At 46.0% G+C, this 22,017-nt stretch overlaps 1 protein-coding gene across 9 annotated transcripts in view; it reads right to left on the reverse strand.

Moving 5' to 3' along the window:
• Gas7 (growth arrest specific 7) overlaps positions 1–22,017 on the reverse strand; it is a 231,955-nt gene that overhangs the window by 98,567 nt on the left and 111,371 nt on the right. Inside the window, exon 1 of one of the 9 annotated variants that reach the window (XM_076936585.1) lies at positions 20,357–20,446. The exons of 5 other annotated variants lie outside the window; for them this stretch is intronic. In XM_076936585.1, the coding sequence (XP_076792700.1) occupies positions 20,357–20,380 (24 nt within the window). In that variant the 5' untranslated portion in view covers positions 20,381–20,446. Of the gene's footprint in view, positions 1–5,388; positions 5,592–20,356; positions 20,447–22,017 lie in introns of those variants that run through there. 3 more of the 9 variants (XM_076936590.1, XM_034506544.2, XM_076936588.1) reach the window with 3 other exon arrangements.

Consider the following 22,017-nt stretch of genomic DNA (forward strand, 5'->3'; position numbering starts at 1 on the left):
AATCCACTGAAGTGGGGCAAGCTGGGGCTAAGGAAAATCCAGCAGGAAAATAGGGCTCTCTGAACACCTCAATTGCTACTCATATTTGCCTCCTGATTGTATTGCCACAGCCAGAATCTCAGGAGGCTATCTCCTGGGCTGCGGCTGGGTGAGCCTGCATCTTGTAGGCACCTCTTCCTGGTCCCTGTTTGAAAAGGGACATGCATAAGGTTCACTTCCGGGAGTTACCAAGAAGGCACAAAAACCATCAGTCATTAGGGTCAACGAACCTGCCGAAGTATTTCACAAGGGCCAGTTCAAATGTGTTCTAGGCCAGTTAATAGGCAATGCAAGCCAAGAATGCCAGACTACTTCTCTTGTCTGAGATCCTTTCTACTGCTGGCATCTACCCAGCACCACCACAAGGATAACAACAGACGATAGATACCATTTCCTTTGCTTCTTCTAGCAGAATCCCAGCAATGACCATGTAGCACAACTTTGTTATTGATATAAAAGTCACTTCTGCCTCTACTAGAGGTTGGAGCAGATACCCGAAGGCATCGGGGCCGAGGGGAGAAGGCATTCAAAACATACTCCTGAAAACAGAACCCCTCTAGCAGCAGGATAGAACTCTTTCTCCATCTTAAAGCCTTTGCTGGGGAACCCAGGGGAAACTTGTCTACTTGGTCCCACTGCTGGTGTTTGGGTAGACCTGACGCTTCAAAAACATTTATATAGGCAAGGCAGTCTGCTCCTGGAAGCCTGGTCCAGCTTCTGCATTTCAGCTGAGGAAGCCTGTGTGATGTGATGTACCATTTTGTATTGTATGCATATAACTGTATTGTATGAATGTAATTGTATGCATCATTATGTATAACAAAATAGCTTGAGGTGAGATATTTAAAGAAGAAAGGTAGTTTATTTGATCCACAATTTTCTAATGCCAGAGGATAGAGTTACTGGGGTCACAACATAGTGGAGAGACAGAAAGGGAAAGGTATGTATATGCAGAAGGGACCAAACATATGGAACATCTCAGTTTCAGAGCATTAGTCTTTAGTGAGAATTAACTTTCGAGAACCAACCTGCTCAAGGAGACAAGCATTAATCCCTTCTAGGGACCATGTCCCTATGCCATAACTACCTTCTGCCACTTAAAGATTTCTTTCTTCAACACACATTATCAGATGAACCTAATCACATCTAAACCTCAGTACCAATGGTTAGCAGACTCCCCAGTCCCTAGCCTGTGCAGATGGGCACATTCTCTTCTGTCTTATATCCAGAAACATCAACAGGCTGGGCCATTCCCATTGTCCACCTCCAATTGCAGATGACCAAAGCATTAGCAGAAATCACAGTGGCCCAGGCATAAAGAATCAATGTTTCAAAATGATTACAAAGTGTGTGCTTCCTGTGGCCTTGGTTTCATTATCTATAAAAATGAGATTGCCATCGTCTGCTAAAATGAGGGTTTTAGAACCCGGGAGAAATCTTTCATAGTAGAGCCCAAAGCCACCACTGGAGACCCTCAAAAACATTTAAATCTTCAGTTCAGCTTGTAAAAGCAGTAGCCACGTAGACAAAACCAGCAGAGACATCCTGCCCCGGAACATGGATGTTCACAAAACATTATTTTTATTATTGTTACTTTTAATGCATTTTGGTATCCCATGAGGAAAAAAAAAAAGGTTTCAGATGTTAAAGTATAAACTAAAGTTTTCTGTCTCCAGCTCTATAGGGTAACTTTGAAGGACATTTTAGGGATTCTTTACTTAGTAGGGTAAAATCTACCTTTGTGATTTCTGGCCAAAGAGAGCCTTGCCAACACAGTGTTAGGGGAGGAAGAGGTGGACACTATACAAGACCCACCCTGCGATGCCAGCCCTTCTTCATCGCTAAATTTACAATGCTCCAAAACAGACTTTTGCTACCTCTGGACTTTTCTCAACTTGTTGTGCCTCTTAAGAAAATCCCATAATTCAATTTACTAAGAAGCCCTCTCCTCCATTCAGAAGTGGATATAAGAGGTCAGAAGTATATGAAAAAGCTAAAAATTGGATTTCAAAGTAGAAAATATGGAGGTTCTAGAGCCTGGGAAGAGTGTAGGGAAGAGAGGGGTGGCAAGCAATGTTAAGGAAGTTTTAGGGTGCAGCTGGGTAGAAGGGTGCCTTTTAATGGACCAGAGCACGGCAGAACAGCTATGGGTGACAGCAATTAATTGAATATTTCAAAACAGCTGACAGAGAAGCTTTTTAACATTGCCCACACACAGAAGTAATATTCAGCTGAGTTGATGGATAGGCCAATCACTCTGATATGATCGTTAACATTATGCCCCATAAATATGGACAATTATGTGTCAATTATAGAAATGGCTCAGCAGGCAGAGGAGGACACCAATCAAGCCTGACAAGTTGAGTTCCATCCCTGGGATTCTCATGGTGGAAAATCCCAACGGACTCTTGCAAGTTGTCTTCTGTCTTCCACCCATGCCATAATGTGTGTGTGTGTGCGCGCACACACACACACAGGCACACATATACACAGAAGCATGCTGTACATAAAGTAAATAAAATATAATTTTAAAAAGTTAATGCATTAAATAGGAGGCTAGAGAGATGTCTCAATGGTTAACAGTACATACTGCTCTTCCTGAGCACACAAATTCAGTTCCCAGGGCTCACTTTGGGCAGATCACAACCCCCTATAACTCTAGCTCCTGGAGATCCAACATCCTCTTCTGGCCTTTGAAGGCACTTATAGTCCTGTGTAAGTAACCACACCCTTCATGTATATACATTAAATAAATATAATAATAATAATAATAATAATAATAATAATAATAATAATATCCTTCTAAAAGCATTAACAATAACCATAATCCGAGATGTTGAGAATTAAGAAAAGACAGTTGAGGGCTGCTTTTTTCCATTGGCCACAGGCTCGACATCACATGCAAAGCAGCTGCCCACTGGAAGGGAACTGCAAGGGCAAGGGATTGCCCTGTCCCTGCAGATGCTCTGGGGACAAAAGGGGGTTTCTTCAGGGAGTTGGTGCCGTTTTAGCGACAGGCCAACTGTGCCTCATTAGGGAATAAAGGTGGGTGCCACTGCCTGCCAGCTGTGGCTGCCATCCAGCTGGCCTGACTTTGTGGTCACTTCTTGTGGGCTGCAGCAGCCCACAGGCAACGAAAGAAAGCGGAAGTAGCCAGTCTCACCATGGAGACGCGTTCTAGTTACTCTGTAGTGCCAACTGCTCGTGCTCACAGCCGTTTTGTTCAAAGATGCCTGACTCCCCTAATTGGTTCTGAAACACTAGCCTCCAGGGAGATGAAAGCTGTCGGGCAGTTTCCAGAATCAGTATAGGTGTGATCCTACCAACCCCACTTGGCGAAGCTTTTGGATCCACCGATAGAGAGGCATAAGAAACAGACAATAACTGCCAAGACCTTATCATGGAGGACACACCACCACACCATAGCAATGTGCAAGAGGCACACAGAATGTGAGCTGTGCTCCCAGGAGCCATGTTTGAAGCTGTAGCAGCCTTGCTTTGAGATCTTAAGGAACCCGCCTCATCTCTGTTGGGAGGCCTTGATTTCTTCATCTCTGAAATGTGGAAGTTGGACCAGATGGTTTGCGAGGGCTTATTTTGAACAGATATCATCTAATGCTCAATGATTCTAAATGCTCGTCTGTTTTAAGGATGTGCCATTTGTGTAGAAGGGGGGGGGGAGTCATATTCATGTATAGACATGTGATTCAGAAGCATGGTCTTCTTAAATGCTTCCTGTGCCCAGCCTCTTAGGATTGCATCTGTCACTACACTGAGCTCTGTCCTAATAGGTCTGGGTCTGCCCCTTCCCTGTGAAAGCTACTCTCAGGGACCCAGCTCTGTCTGCCTTGCCACCTGGTTTCTGCCCTGCTATCCTTCTGTCTCTGTTCCCATCAGTGTGTCACCAGAAGCCAGAGTCATCTGTACACGCCCTAGGTGGGCTGCAATAGAGCCTGTCACCTAAGGAATGTGCATATTCCGTTCACTCTTTACACCTCAGACACACCATCCATTTCAACTTAGTGGTCCTGCACCCAACATGTCCCACATTGCTCCAAGCTGGCCTTGAACCTTTCCTAGCTCTCAGCATACCAATGCGCATGTTCTCTGTGGATCCTCCTTTCCTCCTCAGGCCTGACCAGGCCCAGCAGCATCTCCATAGCATGCTACAGTCCGATCCTGAGCATCCTTCACTTGGTTATAATATGGTCTAGCCTGTGATCCTTTCAGGAGTAACTCTCCAAGGGTGGCCCTCTGAACTAGCATCACACGTGTCCTTTGGGAGATAGCTAAAAAAATGCAAAGTCCCAGTCTTGCCTCCAGCACTAGATTTGTGGGTCAAAACCACCCCGTGACCATTCAGACAACTATTTATTATTACAAAGCTCCCTTATATATATTCTTGGGAGGTCAAGGATCCCAGTTAGAGGACACTCTTGGGTTGCAAGTACTATTGTCTTCTCCTGGTCCCAGTTCAGTTCTTCTGGGAAAGAATGTTCAAATCAGGGGTGCTTAGTGGCCCAGCAAGGTGGAGGAAGATTCCTTGCAGGGACTGAGTAGGCTTCATGTGAACTGGGCCTCACAGCCATAGAGAGCCTCATCAGCGGGGGAAGGGATGCCATACAAAATCTAGGCGAAGGGGCAGATCATAGGAAAGGCAACCATCCAGGCTCAGGGAGCAGCAGAATAAGGATTTTTATCCCCATATTTCAGAAAAGCTTCCACCGCCAAACTGAAAGGAGGCATATGCCAATCTGGAAACCCAGTTAGATGTCACTGGTGCCTAACCACCATCTGGGGAGCCGAGGCACCCAAAGTCTCCCCTTACCTTCTCATAATGCAGAGATTTACACAGTTCTTCCCTAGATCTTGCACCTCAAAACTTTCCCGGTAAATCTGGGGCATGGGGGAGATGCCAGATGGGCAGGAAGAAGCCATGCTTTATATTTAGAAAAATATAATATATAATATATATATAGAAAAAGAAGAATGATAAAAAAACTTATAAATAAATCCACATCGGTTCTGTTCTCCATCACATGCCTTTAACTACCTATCGCAGGTGAGCCTCCCCTCTCCAAATACTCCTCCCATCTTTCCACACAGCTCCTCATCCCCAACCCCACCCCACCCCACCATTTACACTTGGCCCATACTTCCTCTTTCAGCTCTTGTCTTGGGCACATGTGCCCTCCTGGCACAAGATCCACGGACCTTTCAGACTCACCAAGTACTATCCAATCTCACAGGGTCTTCAGAATATTCTCTCTGCACTGTAAAAGGCATTTTTTTTTCCCACAACAGACAGAAAGGATAGGTCAAGCATCCTTCTGCAGGAGTGGTTCTTACCATGAGTGGGCAGCTGGTCCTTAAGGGGAGTTGTTATGGAAGAGACGCCAGGGCTGGTCTGAAGCCCCAGGCTCAGAACTGGGCTCCAGGCAACTTGTTCTGCATGGCACCCTCTGAGGAAAGTGTGGCTGAAGCAAGCAGCTGCCCCAGGGCCAGTGCGCTGAGCACCCTGGGGGATGTTCCTGTGGCTTTTCTCATCACTGACATCTCTGTTCTTTCACAAAGAACCACTACATTGCACAGTTCCTCCCAAATCTGCTCCCGTGCCTGTTGGGAAATCAACAGCCCATGCAGGCCTTTCCAGATACAATTTCTAGAGGACTTCCCCTCCCACCCCTTTTCTCAGCTTAAAAAAAAAGTTGGCTGAGGTCACAGCATACAATGGCCAAGGCTGTGTCACTGACCAGATGACTCCCACCCCTAGGCCTATGAACAAGGGCACCTTTGTCTACTGCATTTTAGACAGGACTCTCTGGGCCTGCCTTATCCCTGCTGAGAGAAGTTGCAGCCAACTTCTTCCCAAACCTAAGTCGAAGCTCTGGCTTGGGCCTGGCTCCAGCTGTGTGAGCCCAAGGCCTGATAAAAGCCAGTATGAAAAGAATGGAGAATTTCCAGAAAGAATGACTGTGTGAAACTAATCTCTGGCCTTGGCCTTCAATCTATGCTCACTATCTATCACCCAAGGCTGTAAATGAAGACAGGGCTGGGCTTAAGAGCAATACTATATCCACCAGTTATATAGGTTAGGGAGGGAGCGGGATCCCCAGTGAATCTGATATTCTGTTTAAAAGCTTTCTGGAAGCTGGGGAATCATTTTTGTGGGGAGAATGCTTGTTGAGCTAGCATAAGAACCTAAATTCAGATCCCCAGAACTCAAGAAAAACAGACACCAACAGTAGAATACATCTGTAACCACAGAGGTTCTAGGCAAGACAGAAGACAGACAGGAAAGCTGGAAGGTCCTGGAAGCTCGTGGGCCAGGTAGCCTGAGGTAAGGAAGGACAAACAAGAGATATCTCCTCAAAGGAGGAGAAAGGCAAAAACTCACAGCTGAGCTCCTCCTCTGACTTCTACAGGCATGCCATGAAACACAGATAGCTGTGTTCACACATGTACACACACATTTGTACACATTCACATATATACACATACAGATGCACATATAGATAGACAAATACATAAACAGAAGCCTTCTGGAGCCATTGAAGATTTAGCACTTAAATCATATATTTCTGTGTTTACTTTCTGTTACAAGCTCTGGGATTTTAACAACTGATTGTTTTTTTCTGTGCTAGGATTCTAACTCAGGGCCTTCTATATGCTAGACAGCATTCTACAATGAAGCTGCAGTCCCTGACTGTTTCTTTATAGAGAACTGTATAAATCAGGTTACCACGCAGTGATGGAGTTACATCAGGTTCTCAGTGATGCTGTTACACTACGCTGAGATCTCAGGCAAGGCAGATAGGCTTCAGGTTTTTTTTCCAAATGTTAAGTAGAGACACTCAAAGTATCTTTCTAAATGGTTGTGGGGATGGAAAGGGTAAATAAAACAGCACTTGATGCAGTGAGGACGCTGTGTGCACTCGGTAAGAGCTGCTGCCATGATGTTACTCTTACAGTGGCTCAAAGCACAGGAGACCGGCAGCTGCCCCTGGGCACAAGAAAAAGTCTACATTTGATAATGAAAAGCAAATAAGCCAGTGAAAACTCAGCACAGGTCATTCTTCCAAAGTTATAAACATGGCCTGCAAGGAGACAAAGAGGTGCTTAACATCATGAAGTATTAGGGAAATGCAAATCAAAACCACAGGGAGTTATCACCTGCATCCCTTGGGATTGGCTACATTTTTTTTTTTTGAACAAATGTTGGTGAAGATGTAGAAAAATTGAAAACCCTCGAGTATTCCTGGTGTAAGATGCTAGTGTTCTTATGAAAAACAGCAAGCTACTTCCTTTAAGACTTAAACAGAGTCGTCATAAGATTCAGTCACCCTACTTCTGGATACATACCCCAAGGAACTGAAAGCAAGATTTTGAAGAGAAATATTTATACATTCTTGTTCGTGACAAAAAATAGTCCAATGTCCATTGATGGATAAATGTATAAACAACAATAAAAAACTTGTTTAGGGTCTGGGGAGATGGTGTTGTTGCATCATGAGGACCTGAGTTTGGATCTGCAGCATTCACATGAAAAGCCAGGCATGGTCACATATGTCTGTATCCTTAGTAATAAGGAAATGGAGGTCATGAGGCAGAGGCAGGCAGAACCCCGAAGCCTGCTGGTTAGCCAGTCTAGTCAATCAGGGAGCTCCAGGTGTAAGAGATTGTATCTCAAAAAGTAAGGCAGAGAACAATTGAAGTAGACACTTAACATTGGCCTCTGGCCTACACACATGCATACACACACACACACACACACACACACACACACACACACACACAGAGCATATGTTGTAGTCATGACCACTGATCTTTAACTCAGCACTCAGTCTGAGTAAGGTACCCTTGAAGGAATCATATATCTCATGTGATGGCATATCTTAATAAATCAAGGGGAATTCTATTGCAATCTCTGATTACTAGAGGAGAAAACACCGGCTTTTGAGTTGGAGCAAGAAGGAAGGGTAGGAAGAAGGTAACTGTGCGTTGTTGTACACCTTGTGGCCAGCAAGAGCAGGGGCTGATATAATAGGGAGGAGGGGCTGAGGGCAGTGGTTGTGTTCTTAATAATAAAGAGGAGAGAAGGATTGAGGAGCAGAGAGGAGGATGCAGTGAGGCCACAGGAGACATGAGATCACCAGAGCTAGGACACACAGACCTGAGCATAGTGTACATTCCAGCAATCCCAACACTTGGAGGCTAAGGCAGGAAGATTGTTTCCAGGCCAGCCTGAGCTACATAACAAACATTGTCCTGATGGTGGTGGTGGTGGTAATAGTGCTACCATGAAGACCTGAGTTCAGTGTCTGAGGCACAATCTCAAGCAGAGACAACAGACTCCAAGTGTTATCCTTTGACTTCCACAAGTGTCAAGGCATGTGCCCGTGCCTTTGTGAAACAAAACAAAACAAACAAACAAACAAACAAACAAAAAACCTCCAATAAATGTAACTTTACAAATGAAACAAACTCAGTGCCAACAAGAAAAGCACCTGCATCTGTCAAGTGGTTCAAAGTGGCCACAGAGAGGAGAGCCTTGTCTGGAAGCAGGGCCCCCATTGGCAGTAGCTCATCGCATCACCTCTGGGAAGTATCGGAGAGAGGGTTGGTGGGAACTCAAGCCCTTAGCTTTGCGGCATAAATGCACAGAGGATCATGGTGATTCCCTGGTTTTGGAAGTGGGTTCTCATCTTCTGCTACTAAAAGCAAAACTGCATTTGGACCTGTATGGAAACACCTTTTCTAGTTCTTCAAGTATTGTGGAATCACAATGACCACAGAAGCTTCTTAAGTACCATCTTGGCTCTGTGTTACACAGAGAGGCAGATATATTATTCTCAAGCAGCAGCACACCACTGACAATACGAAGGAATGGCTGCCACTGCAAATTCATTATGGCCGCCATCTCATGGCCAGGTATCTCTCTGGGCCTTTGTAAAGCAGGACACATGCTCTGACCTGAAGACTTTACCTTTCAGGATTCCCCTCAGCTAACCTCTCAGTATCTGAAAGACTCTGCTGTAACATGGTTATCCGTAATAGGTTAATGGATTCTGCATTTCGTCTGGGAAGTCGCTTGTGTTTTATTAATGGTCCTCTTCTCTTAAAAGTTGATGGCGAGAAATAAACTAACGAGCTCTCTCCATTTGGCATCTGTAATCATGGAGATGTCTATATTCAGGGCCAGAGGTATAGAGAAGAGACAGCAGGCAACTCATGATTCAAAAGCAAAAGACCGGTAATCATTTCCATAGAGGCTGGTAGTTGAAAATTATCAACTGAAGTTGGCCACTTAGCTCCCATCCTCTGTAGGATGAATCGTGTTGTGTTATAATGATAATTAATAAGAAGGAACATCTGGCCATGGATGACTCATTTTGCATAAATGCTTCATAGTCATGAGGGGAGAAATTATTCACCCCCGCACAGTCTCCAGGGTTTAGGGTCATAGGTACCACCTCCTTCACATGTGACCCCTGGGTTACATGATCAATCATATATAATAGTTACTGATTAGCCTTTCCTGCTGCTACGGAACATGTGGGCATGAATACAGTAGTGCCTGATTCTTAAAATTTGGAAGATAAAGATAAGTCACAAAGAGGGGTGGGGAGAGGGGGAGAGAAACAGCTTTCAAGACAGACTGTAGCCATGCCAAAAGGCTAAGTCTGGAGACAATAAGTGCTTTCAGAATCTAGGGAGGGCGGGATCACTGTGGGCTGGGAGGATGAAGGGAAGCTTCTGAGAAGATAAAGAATTTGCCCCACAGCGGGAATGAAAGGGAAGAGCTTAACCCAAGTGCCAGGGGCATGATGTAAGAAGCACGAAGCAGCTGGGCAGCCAATGAGACGAAGGTGGTAGGAGAAAGTGAAGTTGATTCCAAAAGGAGCGGAAAAGCCAACACCACAAACCTAGGGATGGATCCATGCAATGGTGGGAACCAATTTAGGAGTGAGGCATAGAGTTTGTTGGCTCTAGATCCAAGTGCAAACTGTGTTACCATAAATTGAAGGCAGTCCACCTGCAGTGTTCCATGTGGGCAGTGGAGATCAGTCTGCCCCTTGGCACGTGCAGCTGGTGGCATGTGGAAAGAGTGGCCAAATCCCATAGGGGGACTCAGGATTCATAAGCTAAGATTGGGGGAGCTGAACTTAAGACACAGGAGAATAAATCCTTTCAGACCCATGCTCTTTCAATCTTCCTTCCTGTCCCTTCTATTGGTGTGCACTGTACCCTAGCCTTTCTCCAAGAGACAAGAACTATGTCTCTATCCCATCTTCCTGCCTCCTCACCAACATTCAGGGGCTACACAGGGACTTACTGCATTCCAGTTTTGAGACTATCTCAGAAATCAACAAAGAAGAGATTCCAGCAAGTCATAATTTATCCTTTTTGTCTAAGTAAACACTCCCTGATACCCAGAGGGCGTGGCCTCTGCTTATCTTGGAAAGAGGAGGATGGATTAGAAACTGATTCGAGGCCCAGGAGGGGCTGGTAAGTTCCGAGCTCAAAAAGGAGATACCACGATGTGCTGCCATTGGGCAGAAAACAAAACAACACAAGACAAAACAAAAAAACCAAAAACGGCCACAAGGAGTAGCAGGCTCCAGGCCTACGGGTGTGAGTGCAGAGCAGAGGGACAGGAAACCAAGATCCTGTATGCAGCATGTCAAAGGTTCTAGGCATCCACGTTACAAAAGATTCCCAGTACTGAGTGTGAACACGTCAGAAATGGTGTTCAGTTTTAAAAGGTCTGATAACTGGAGAGATGGCTCGGTGGGTAAAGGAGACTGTTACCAAGCCCAACTACCTGAGTTAAATCCCACCTCCCAACATATTCTAAAAAGTTTTCCTGCTTAGGGACTCCCGGCTTCAGTCATGCTTAGCCTGCTGTTACATCTTGTCATACTCCTGTGCCATAGCTACACTGTGATTTATTAAAACAACGATAGCACCACCACCACCACCACCATCACCACCACCAGCAGCAGCTACAACAACAACAATAACAACCACAGTGCTAGGCGCAGAACCTCAGGTCATGTACTCATTAAGCAAGTCCTCTATCATTGAGCCACACCCATCAGCCTACTCAGCATTTTTTAACTTACAGCCGATTTAAATTTAGCCTAGGTCTAAAGCGATAACATCTAAGAAATCACAGATATGACTTGAAGTTTTATAGTTTCCCATTATACACAACTTAAAGGCCGTCATGTTTATATGATCTGAAACAACCCCCAGACCCTTCGCTGTAAACTCAGGACATGTTAGGAAACACTCGGGCTGCACAGAGAGCAGCTGGGCACATCTAGAAAATGGTCTCGGGTTGTTTTTGTAATCTCAGAAAGCCAGGCCTGAATTCCCTGCAGACACAGAGGTCTGAATCACTATGGGGAAGTAAAGAGGCAAGGAAAAAAATGATACAAGTGGGACCCGTGGTGAAGGTGCTGAAGCTGCTCCGGGAATGTCTGTCAACTTCACGGGCTCACTCTTAAAAGGAGAAACAAGGAAAGTACTCACTCAGTCTCGGAAGAAACAAAGACCATCAGAGAAACCACTCAAGAACCACTAGGTCAGCAGAGGGATAGAGAAAGATGTCTTCCAGAACAAGGATAGGGAATGAAAGGGAAACAGCATTTGCAACTTCACCAGCCGTCCCCTGAGTGCAGATGTGTGTTACGCCTTCACCAGTCCCAGTTTCTAACACAAGGGACAGGATTTTCCGTGATCTGATCCCTGAGTTGTCAGCCGTATGGGCACAAAGGTAGCAGGGACCTACCCTTCCCTCTATACTAACCACCGGAGATTAGAAGTTCCCAGGAAACCCAGGAGCAGCAAGCGCAGTGAGATTTGAGGAGCTTGGGCAGGTTGCTCACCTGTTCCGAAAGCCAAGGTGAAATTGGGAATTGGACAGAGGGGCGTGTGCATTATAGAAACTGTGAGTCAGCCACAAGAAAGGGACCTGCAAGCAATGGGAAAACGGTGCAGAAACCAATAGGAGTCTACATGTTGTGTACACAGGTACAGGCCACCTCTCTTGTCCAAGAATGAGAAGAAAGGAGGCTGGGATGGTGGGAGAGGCAACTCCAAATGAGGAAATGCCAAGCTGAAAGCTTAACGGAAAGGCGCATCTCAGAAAATAATTCAAAAGCAACTTGGGACGCTGTCAGAAGTCACGACCTCTGAAAGGGGAACAGAAAGTGTGGAAAAACACAGCTGAGATCAAAGAGGTGGTCCAAAAGATGGAAGTAGGTGAGTTGGGCCTCACAACTCCGACCTGCTCACTCAAATCCACATCCGTGGAGCTCTGGAGAAGTGCCAAAATCAAACTATCAATCTTGGAACTCGGCCCATGCTTGGGATCTTGGGAGGCAGAGGCAGGAGGATCAGAGATCCAGAGTGATCTTTAGCTATACTGTGAGTTCAGAAGCCCTGTTGTCTCGAAAAAAGAGACAAGGAACAAACAAAAATATTAACAGGACAAGGACTGTTGCTCAGTTGATAGAACACCTGCCTAGCAGGCGCTGTCCTGAGTTTGTATCCCAGCACACTTAAGCTGTGTATGGTGGCACACACCTATAATCCCAGCACTCAGGAAGTAGATGCATAAGAATGGAAAATTCAAGATCATCCTTAAATATATTAAAAGTTATGTTATGTTTTTATCAATCTGCAAATGAGAGCCTCTTTCTCAAAACTGTGCAATCACAGACATACCCAGCATGCTGTGCTAACACCTCATGCATGGCAGAAACAGGAAGGCTTGTCTTAGGCATGCAAAGGAAGACAACACCCACTTAACCTCCAGGCATTGAGAGATAAATCTACCCCAGGAAGCTGATAATAGTGAAGTCTCAACTTAAGTGTGAGTCATTTCGTGTTCTGTGTAGACAGTGAGCTACGCTGTGTGGTGGATTTTCCACCTCAGGGATAACTCCTATGCCTTGACTCTCTACATCCTCTCAGAACCCGATCACTGTAGTGGGAGGCCATAAGTTAATGATCACCTGATTCCATCTTGCCATTTTACAGATGAAGAAACTGAGGGCCAGAGACTAGGAATGAACACCAAGCCTCCCCTGTCTCAGGACAGAGCATCCCTCTGGCTGCCCGAAACTTTGATGTGAACGTTCCAATCTAATAAGGCTACAAAATGAGCGTGTGGTCAGCAGCGGCAGCCAGAACCCCATGAGGACCTTAGCACTCCTCAGGGAAAGGTGACACTGACAGCCACTTCCCATTCGTTTGTGGTCAAAGAGCCCTGTGGAGGAAGAGGCCCAGGGAGGAAACATCTGTGAACACAGGGTGAAGTCATGAGGCCACTTGATTTTCCCTTTTCCGAATCCTCTTCAGTCTATTTTCTCTAGCCCCAAAATACAAAACTCTAGCCAAACAAGAGGGCCTGGAAGATTCCAGGAGCTTCTGGAAAGAACAACCAACAGAGAATTCCAGCACAAGGTGTTCATGACTGCTCTGGGCTTGGGAGAGAAGTATAACCCAAGAAGAAGTCCCTCAAAACACTCACCAGCCTTCAGATATCTACCTCACCCCAAACCAGCTAAGTCACAGAAAAGGCACACACTAGAGTTCTAATCACATTCTACTAGTTGCAGTACTGTCTTTTTTTTCTCCCCAGAATGTAATAATGAGAAAACAAGCCAGAATGCTGGTACATGGTAGACCCAGCACTCAGAAGGCTGAGACCCTAAGATCATGAGTCTGAGGCCATCTTGGACTATGTACTATAAGCTCACTATCTTAGAGAAGTTTCAGATCCAGTCACGGGGCAGAAACTCTGATAGAAACTAATCTGCTTTGCAATACTTTCTACCATCTGTTAGGTCTCTTGATGACCTGTGTGAGCTGCCATCAGCTGAGGGAACTGAAGCTCACTCAATGGTGCTACCCAGGCTGCCCCAACAGGCTATGTGGAGCGCCCCAGAGCAGCACTGACTAACCTTCCTGACACTGAGAAGGTTGACAGAAGGAGCAGGAAGAAGGACAAGGAAATGACAAGACTGGAACTCAGAGACCCATTGGCATACGACTCTCGTGGGTACATGGACATCCCAGACAGCTGCTGGCTGAGCCCACTTGATTTTTCCTTCTGCAAATCCTCCATCCAACTATTTTTCAGCAGCAAAACTCAAAGCTCTAGCCAGACAAGACAGCCCGGAAGACAGAGATTTCCAGTACAAGGTATGCACTGACTGTTCCAGGACCTTGAACAGGAGCTGCAAACTATTATGCAAAGCCGGCTACCCTTCCTGAAATGACCTATGCAGGCGCTTTCCTCCAAAGGAGACAGATTGAATAAGGAGATGCAGGGATCAAAGTTTCTCATCTCCCATTTCCCACCCTTGGATATCTTCAATCAGTTCCACTGCCTGCAGTTTGCCAGGAGATCCGATGTTTGTTGCAGCTAGGTGCTGCACTGTTAGAGGCCAGGAAGCTTGACATATACTGGCTTATTTGACTCCTACAGAAACCTCAGGAAAATGGCTTCTTATTTTCACTTCATAGAGTGCTTTGAACCTGGTGTTCTGTCTTCTAGTCTAGTGCTGATTCCTCTTCACCCCAGGCTGCTTCTGAGTCTATGTATTGAGCCTCTGCTACCTCTAAAGGTAAACACCCTAGTTTGTAGAAGAAGCCAGGCAGCCTGCTCCCTCATTATCCACTTGACCCAGGGAAGGTGATGGTGATTGCTAGTAGGAGGCTTGTTAACTGGGGAGAGAGAAACCAGCAGGGGGAAGTGGATTGTTAAGTGGGTAAGTAACAAAATCACAGCATATACATTCTGACAACAAAGAACTCTTATCAGCATCCAGGGGTGAACCCAATTCCTAGAAGGCCACTGAGTGCTTAGTAGCTGCAAGCAGTTTTGTTTGGGGCCTGGCAACTAGGAGCTCTAGCAGACAGCTTCTACTCATTGACCAAAGCAAGAGGCAGAGGCAGAGGCAGAGAGAGGCAGAGGAGGCAGAGGCAGAGGCAGAGGCAGAGGCAGAGGCAGAGGCAGAGGCAGAGGCAGAGGCAGCTAGAGACTTGGCTCCCACACTAACTCTCTAATATGGGAGCCTCCTCTCTTCTACATTGAATACTGGAAGCCTAGAAGGGGACTGTCTCCTGGGAGGTGTGCTCCACCCTGCTTCATTTCTCCAGCCATTGTTCCTCTGGTTTGAGTGACCTGGGATGAGCACTTGTCTGCTACTTCCCGGCACAAAAAGAGTGTACTTTTCATATTTGTCTCCGGACACAGCTATGCATAAGAAATTGCACGAGCCTATGATGAAGCTCAGCGGATGGAATGCCTGCAGAGCATACGTGAAGACCTAGGTTTAATTCTCAGAACTCATAAACTAGGCATGGTAATGGACAGTGATATACAGGTAGTCCCAGCACTCAGGAGGTAGAGGCAGACGGAACTGGGACTTCAAGTTGATCCCTGGTTCACATAATGAGTTTGAGGCTAGCATGAAGTACATGAAACCCTGTGTATACTGGGGGAAGATGGGGCAGGGGGCAAGATAAATAGGCTTCTTCTTCCCACACTCTGAACAGTACTTGTCAACTTAGGCATGTGGACCTCATCTTTTCCTGGAATGACCTATGCACCGCATAGGTAGAGAGAGAAAGAAAAACTCTAATAATCTAGAAGGTGGAGACTACATTGCCCATGTGCCAGTCTGTTTCATAATGGGAGGGCTCTTAGATACTTAACCCCTACCCCAGTTTGCTAAAGCACATAGAAAAGAAACGGACCAGGAGGTCATCGGTGTCTGAGAGGTAAACTTCTCAAGGGCCTTGAGTCAATTCTCCAAGTACACAATCTGGAAAAGGCTCACATAGACTGTCTACTGAAGCCATCAAAGCCCTTAGCCAGAGAGGTGGCTAGAGGTGACCCAGTGATTATGAAATGTTATGTGAGATTCCAGTATGAGATCTGAAATCAACCTGTGGTTGACCATTGCCTAGATGTTATAAAGAGCTGATAGCGTGCAAGATAGAGGCGGCACACACCTTTACTCCCAGCACTTGGAAAAGAAGAGGCAGAAGGATCTCTGTGAGTCCGAGGCCAGCCTGGTCTACAGAGATAGGTTCAGAATGGCCAGGGGTACACAAAGAAATCCTGTCTTGACCCCCCCTTCAGCTACAAAAAGGGATTGGTACAGTATTTTCATCTAAAGACATTCTGGCTCCTCTGAATGCTTGGCTACCCTTGATAAGCCTGAGCAGCCCACCTGGTCCTTCAGTATGAGACGTAGTTCTCAGGCTGTGTTACTAGTGCTGCACACTGCTGGCCCTATGGGAAGGCAGCCAGGTAACTGTCTTTAAGGGTAAGCTGGAGATGCCAATTGTGTGTGTGTGCGCGTGCGCGCGTGCACGCGCGTGCACACGTATGCACACACACTTTAAGTTGGAATACACCCCTAAGAGTTTTCACATTAGAGACTTGATAGCCAACACAGCAATGCCCAGAGCTGGGGCCCCTAAGTGCTGATTAGGCCGTGAGGGCCCACCCTTCATGGATAGATTAATGTTGCTATCGGGAGTGGCTTAGTTACCCCAAGGTTGGGCTTGGTAATGAAACAGGGCTGGCCTTTTCTTGTGTATCACTCTTAGACTATCGCCTTTCTGCCTTCTGCTATGGGAGGACATCCTAAGAAGACCCCGAACCAGAAGCTGCTGCCATGGTTTTGGATTTCCCTAACCCTACAACCATGTATCAAGTAAATGTCTAGTCTTTGTAACTTACTCTGCTGTACTGTATTTGAGGGACACAAAGCAGACTAAAACATCCGCCAGCATTACATCAGTGAATCTACAGGTAGAAGTGTGGAATACTCTTAATCCAAAAAGGGAACAAGGGGCTGGCTGGCTGGCTCAGTGGTTAAGAGCACACATTGCTCATACAGAGGATTTGAGTCCCATTCCTTGCACCCACGTAACTCCAGCTCCTTGGCTTCTGACACCCTCTTCTGGCCTCTAAAGGACAACTTCAGTCAAGTGCACAATCCCATTATGGGCAGGCACCACCAATCCTTGCTGTGCGTGCTTGAGAACACACACACACACACACACACACACACACACACACACACACAAAACCCATAGTGACCACATACTGGCCTCAAGGATGGTGATCTCAGTAGAGATGGTGGGAATTTGAGGCAAATTGGAAAGCACACTGGAGAGTCAGCTGCAGCATGTCAGAGCCCCACTGGACAGCAGGCTGGGTGTAACCACAGCATCTAATTTTTGCGAGAGAAGCTGGAACTCTGAATTTTTGTGTGTGAAAAGTACTGATTTTAAGATGTTGATGACCCACTCAAAAGTATTTAAATGAAACTGTGTGTGTGTGTGAGTCTTGGAAAACAAAAATCAAAATTACAGTAAAGCCACAAAACTCACTATTCTGCCCTTGATTTTTCCCACTGGCCACCAGCTGTGCCTGCTGCTTTTATCTGTTGGCCATCTCCATACCCTGTCATTTGAAGAGATGCTTTTGGTTTTGAAGAGCTGAGTACCACTTCCCAAGGCTGTCGGCAGTAGATCTGCCCATACTGTTCAGCTTTCTGGCCAGGACCTCTTACCACTGATCCTAGTGGGTGTAGCTGAATTCTGGTTTCTGGACCATCAATGGGTCACTTTCCAAGAACTACACATATGTGGCCAGCTTCCTGCCCACCCCTGAGCCTTGTTCCCCAGCCTGGTCTAACCTTTCTTCTGTGGGAAGCACAAGACAAATTTTCTTGGGCAGAAGAGAACCTGGAAGATCTGTCCTGCTTGGTTTCTCACCATCAGCTGAAGACAATGTTCAGCAAGGTAGGTGTGTGAAGATGCCAAAATTGGGTAAGTACATGAGCCTGGCATAGCAGCCTGGGTGAGGGCAGATGCATGGAAAGATGACGGTCACCATAAGATCAGAGAGTCACATGAGGGGAAAGAGAAAGCCAGCACTTGGGGAACACAGAGTCTTGTGGGAGGGAGTTTGGATTGGACTCTCCCAAGAGGAATGAGGAATTCTCTCCTGCAGGCCTTAGGGGCACAGGGATGAGTGTCCCATGGCCTAGAGTGACAGTGACAGAAATCTCTATGAACTTGGGTCACAAGATGTCTTGCCTGAGGATGTTGTCTGAAGAAGTCCTGAGGGGCCTGGGCACTGCAGGTGTTAGATTATTTTTGCTTGCAGGTCCAAGAGAACAGATGACTATATTCATTTCACCAGACTAGTCACTTCCCAGCTGGGCAGCTTGACCCTGTCTGTGCTTCTACATGGGCTTCTCCAAATGGTCCTGCACACTGACCCTACCCAAGCCTGCCCTTCTCCCTCCTGGAGAGCCAGATTTTCACTGGAAAGGAAATCCACAGCCATTCTGAAGGGAGCCTGGGCTCATTTGATCACTACTGCACTGGAGGCTGGCAGCTTTCAAACTTTTGTTTCTTTTGAAAGTCTGGTAAATGACAGAAAAAAAAAACCCCACGAAACAAACAAAAAAAAAAAAAACCACCATATTTCCCTTTATGAACTAAAATATACACTGACTCTTGCTATACACAAGCACAAGGACAATTTGTTTTTCATGCTAAACACTGAGTAACATGCAGTGCATGGCTTGGGACTCAAAGTTCAAGATGCACTGATCCCCAGATACAACCTCACTTTACTGAATCATTTTCCTTTAGAGCTAGGTGGGGTAGGGTCCTCATCAAGTCTGTGACTAGCACTTGGGAGACAGAGACTAAAGAACTGTAGATACCAGTCTGGCTTACACTTTGAAATACTGTAAGAAAGAAAGGGAGAAAGAGAAAAAAGGAGAGAGAAAAAGAGAGAGAGAAAGAGAGAGAGAGAGAGAGAGAGAGAGAGAGAGAGAGAGAGAGAGAAAGAAGAAGAAGAAGAAGAAGAAGAAGAAGAAGAAGAAGAAGAAGAAGAAGAAGAAGAAGAAGAAGAAGAAGAAGAAGAAGTAGTAGTGAAGGGGAGAGAGAAGGTAAAAGAGATGAGAGGGATATTGCAGGCAGGGCAGTAGCATGCACTGTCACTCTTCTATATATTCAGTAGGCTGAGGCAGGAAGAGCAGTTCAAGAGCAGCCTGAGCAAAACAGTGAGAATAAATTTTACACAAAACAACGGAAAGAATGGGGTCGATGTCTTCAGACTTAGACCTTTGAGGTATTTGCGTATGTCTGATATTATGAGAGAGAGCACCAAAAGGTGATACGCTAGCAATGTAACTGTCCTGTGTGTTGCACCATACTAAGTAAGGAGATCCAGGGAGAACTGGCTTGGCCAGAATCCTCCCATGTCAGCTACTGGAGAATAGGATTGGCGCCTGACACTTGTGGATGCTTGAGGTTTGCAAAGCATGCTGTCCTCAGATATGTTACATCCCCATTACATCCCAAATCTGTCCTCCATGGGATCAACCCTACTGTGACCCCGACTCACTGCAGAGCCGTGGGAAGATGTTCAACATCATCTGTGCATCCCTAGGGAAATGAAGCCTCAGAAAAATGGCCCATGGCAAAACTGTCCCATGTAGAAAGTGCATGAATCCACATAAATACAAATTTTCTGCACTTGAACTTTATGCTTTTCTCAAAGGCTATCTTCTGGATCTCATTATATAATCGTGTGTTCGTTATATTTCTCCAACTCGAACACAGAGAAGCATATTCCTGACTGCATTTCCCCTTTGCAGCTCTCCTGACTGATGTGTGCACTCAACATGCTGCCCTGTCCTCAGAGCAGAAAGTGCACAGTGTGACTCTGAAGAGTCGGAGAGTCCACATGGAACTCCAATTTTCCTGCCCCACTTGCTGTATGACCTCTGCCAGAACATGTCATCTCTCTATTCTTTCAAATGGGAGAATGATACCAGTTGGTTCCCAAAGACCCTTTCAGACTTGCCCTGAAAACTCTACTCAATTAGAGCCTCTACCATGTGATGGAATGAAGAAAAATAAAACAAATAAGAAAGATTCCAATCGGAGAATTGAGGTAAGTCCATAGAAATCAGAAACACCTCCATCTCGGGTACCTATCCTATCTGAGTGGCTTCCTTTGCTTTTTGGAGCCTTGGTCACCGTGGAACCCGGACTTCCTAAAGTCATAAAGATCAGAGAAAGCAAAGAATCACTGAAGGCCATACAAAGCAGAGTCCACTCCTAGCATAGTCCACTTCCTATTCAAGGAGGCCTTCCCTGTCTGCAGGAGTTGGCCGATCAGCAGCTGTACCTACTCCTCCTAGCCTGGGACATCTGCTTGAAAAATGACTGAAGAAGTACCAGGATTCCCACTCACCTTAGTCCTGCAGTCAGTCCTCATACAAATCTGACAGGCTGGTCATTTTCTGCCACGGTCCCCATTTCCACGGTTTCCCCGTGGCATCTGCTAATTCAGTGTGCAAAGCAGCATTTATATATAGAAAGTTGCAACCACGCAGGTTAGCATTAAAATAGAGCCTTGACGTTGCCTTGGCAACCAAACAAATGATATTCAAAATGAAAGAGAAGTATTCTGCAATCGGAAAAGCATGTCCACAGCCTTCCAGGACAGCTGGGCTCCTTCCCTCGAGAGGGGTGGGACGGCCTCCAGAGAAGAATTCTGTTCTTAGGAATCTCCTTCTTCATTAAGTCACTCACTCTGGTGTCAGTTGAGGCCTTGCTGGCTGCACAGGCTCCTTCCTAAAGGCATCTCCCACCTGGGGTGGACCTGAGGCCAAGCAGCAAGGCTGCTTGAGTATCTTGTCCAGGTATATAAGACTGCAAATGCTCAACCCATTAAACTCCATGGAGAAAAAGCTTGTGGGTTATTACCAAGGATGCTTCTAGAAACAAAGTTGTCCTTCTGCCTCTGTCTGCCTTAAGCAGAGTCAAGAGACCACCTGCCAACTGAACGGCATTTGCCAAGTTACTCCACCCACTGGGACCTCCAGTTTAAAGTAATAGGTGTGTGTGCAGTAGAGGGAGCAGTCTAGAGCCTTCTACCCCTTATTCTGGGATTCGTATCTTTTCCTCTTGTTTACTATTCGTTTTAGACATAACGGAAGCCCCACTGAAGCACAGAAGTCTTTGGTTCCTAAACTTAAAACATGGACCATGGAATGAGCTCCCATGATTCAAGCCACCCATCCACGGAGAATGCACACAGCCTCCAGATAGAAGGGTCCTAGATGAAGCTGGTACATTATCAGGTCTCTGAGCCTTTGCAAGACTTACTCTGTAGTCAAGTGTGATCTGGAAAGGCTTGAATAAAGAAGACTGTTGGTTCCAAGTGACGACGCAGGTTACAGAGTATTAGGAACCTTCAAATGTGGCCCGGGACATGCATCATGATGTGGGCACTCAACAGTAGTTGATGGCAGTTTCCCTTCATGCCAAGCACACGCTTGCCATCAGACTTGGCAAGCCCGCTCTAGTTGTTCACCCGTGAGAAATAAAAATAAGTGTGCACGCAAAGTCTGATTCGAGAATCTTCAGAGTAGTGAGTAGAATTTGGATCTTAAATGTCCCCCAAAGGCCTGAGGATAGGGGGCTTGGTCTCCTACCTCATGGAAGAGATGGGACCATTAAGATGTGGAGCCTAATGGAAGTTGTTTTGGTCTCACCTTTGAAGGAAACAGAGGAAACCCAGATCTTTTTCTCTTCTTTGCATCTCAACTACAGACCTCAAGCTGACCGAACACAGGCACCACATGCTAAGAAGCTGTGTCAAAGGTCATATAGTGTGCGATTCCATTCATGTGACATTCTCAGACAAAGCCATGAGGATGGGGGAAGGCGCCAGGAGTTTGGATGGGGGAGGTGTGAATGAAAAGGCATGCAGAAAGAAAAAAATTGAGACAGGATTTCACTATGTAGCCTTGGCTGGCCTGGAATTTGATATGTAGATCAGGGTGGCCTGAAACTTGCAGGAGGGACATTTTGGAAGTAATGGAGTTTCTACATTCTGGCTATTGGGGT

Source organism: Arvicanthis niloticus, chromosome 6 (assembly GCF_011762505.2).
Source record: "Arvicanthis niloticus isolate mArvNil1 chromosome 6, mArvNil1.pat.X, whole genome shotgun sequence".
Taxonomy (NCBI): Eukaryota; Metazoa; Chordata; class Mammalia; order Rodentia; family Muridae; genus Arvicanthis; species Arvicanthis niloticus.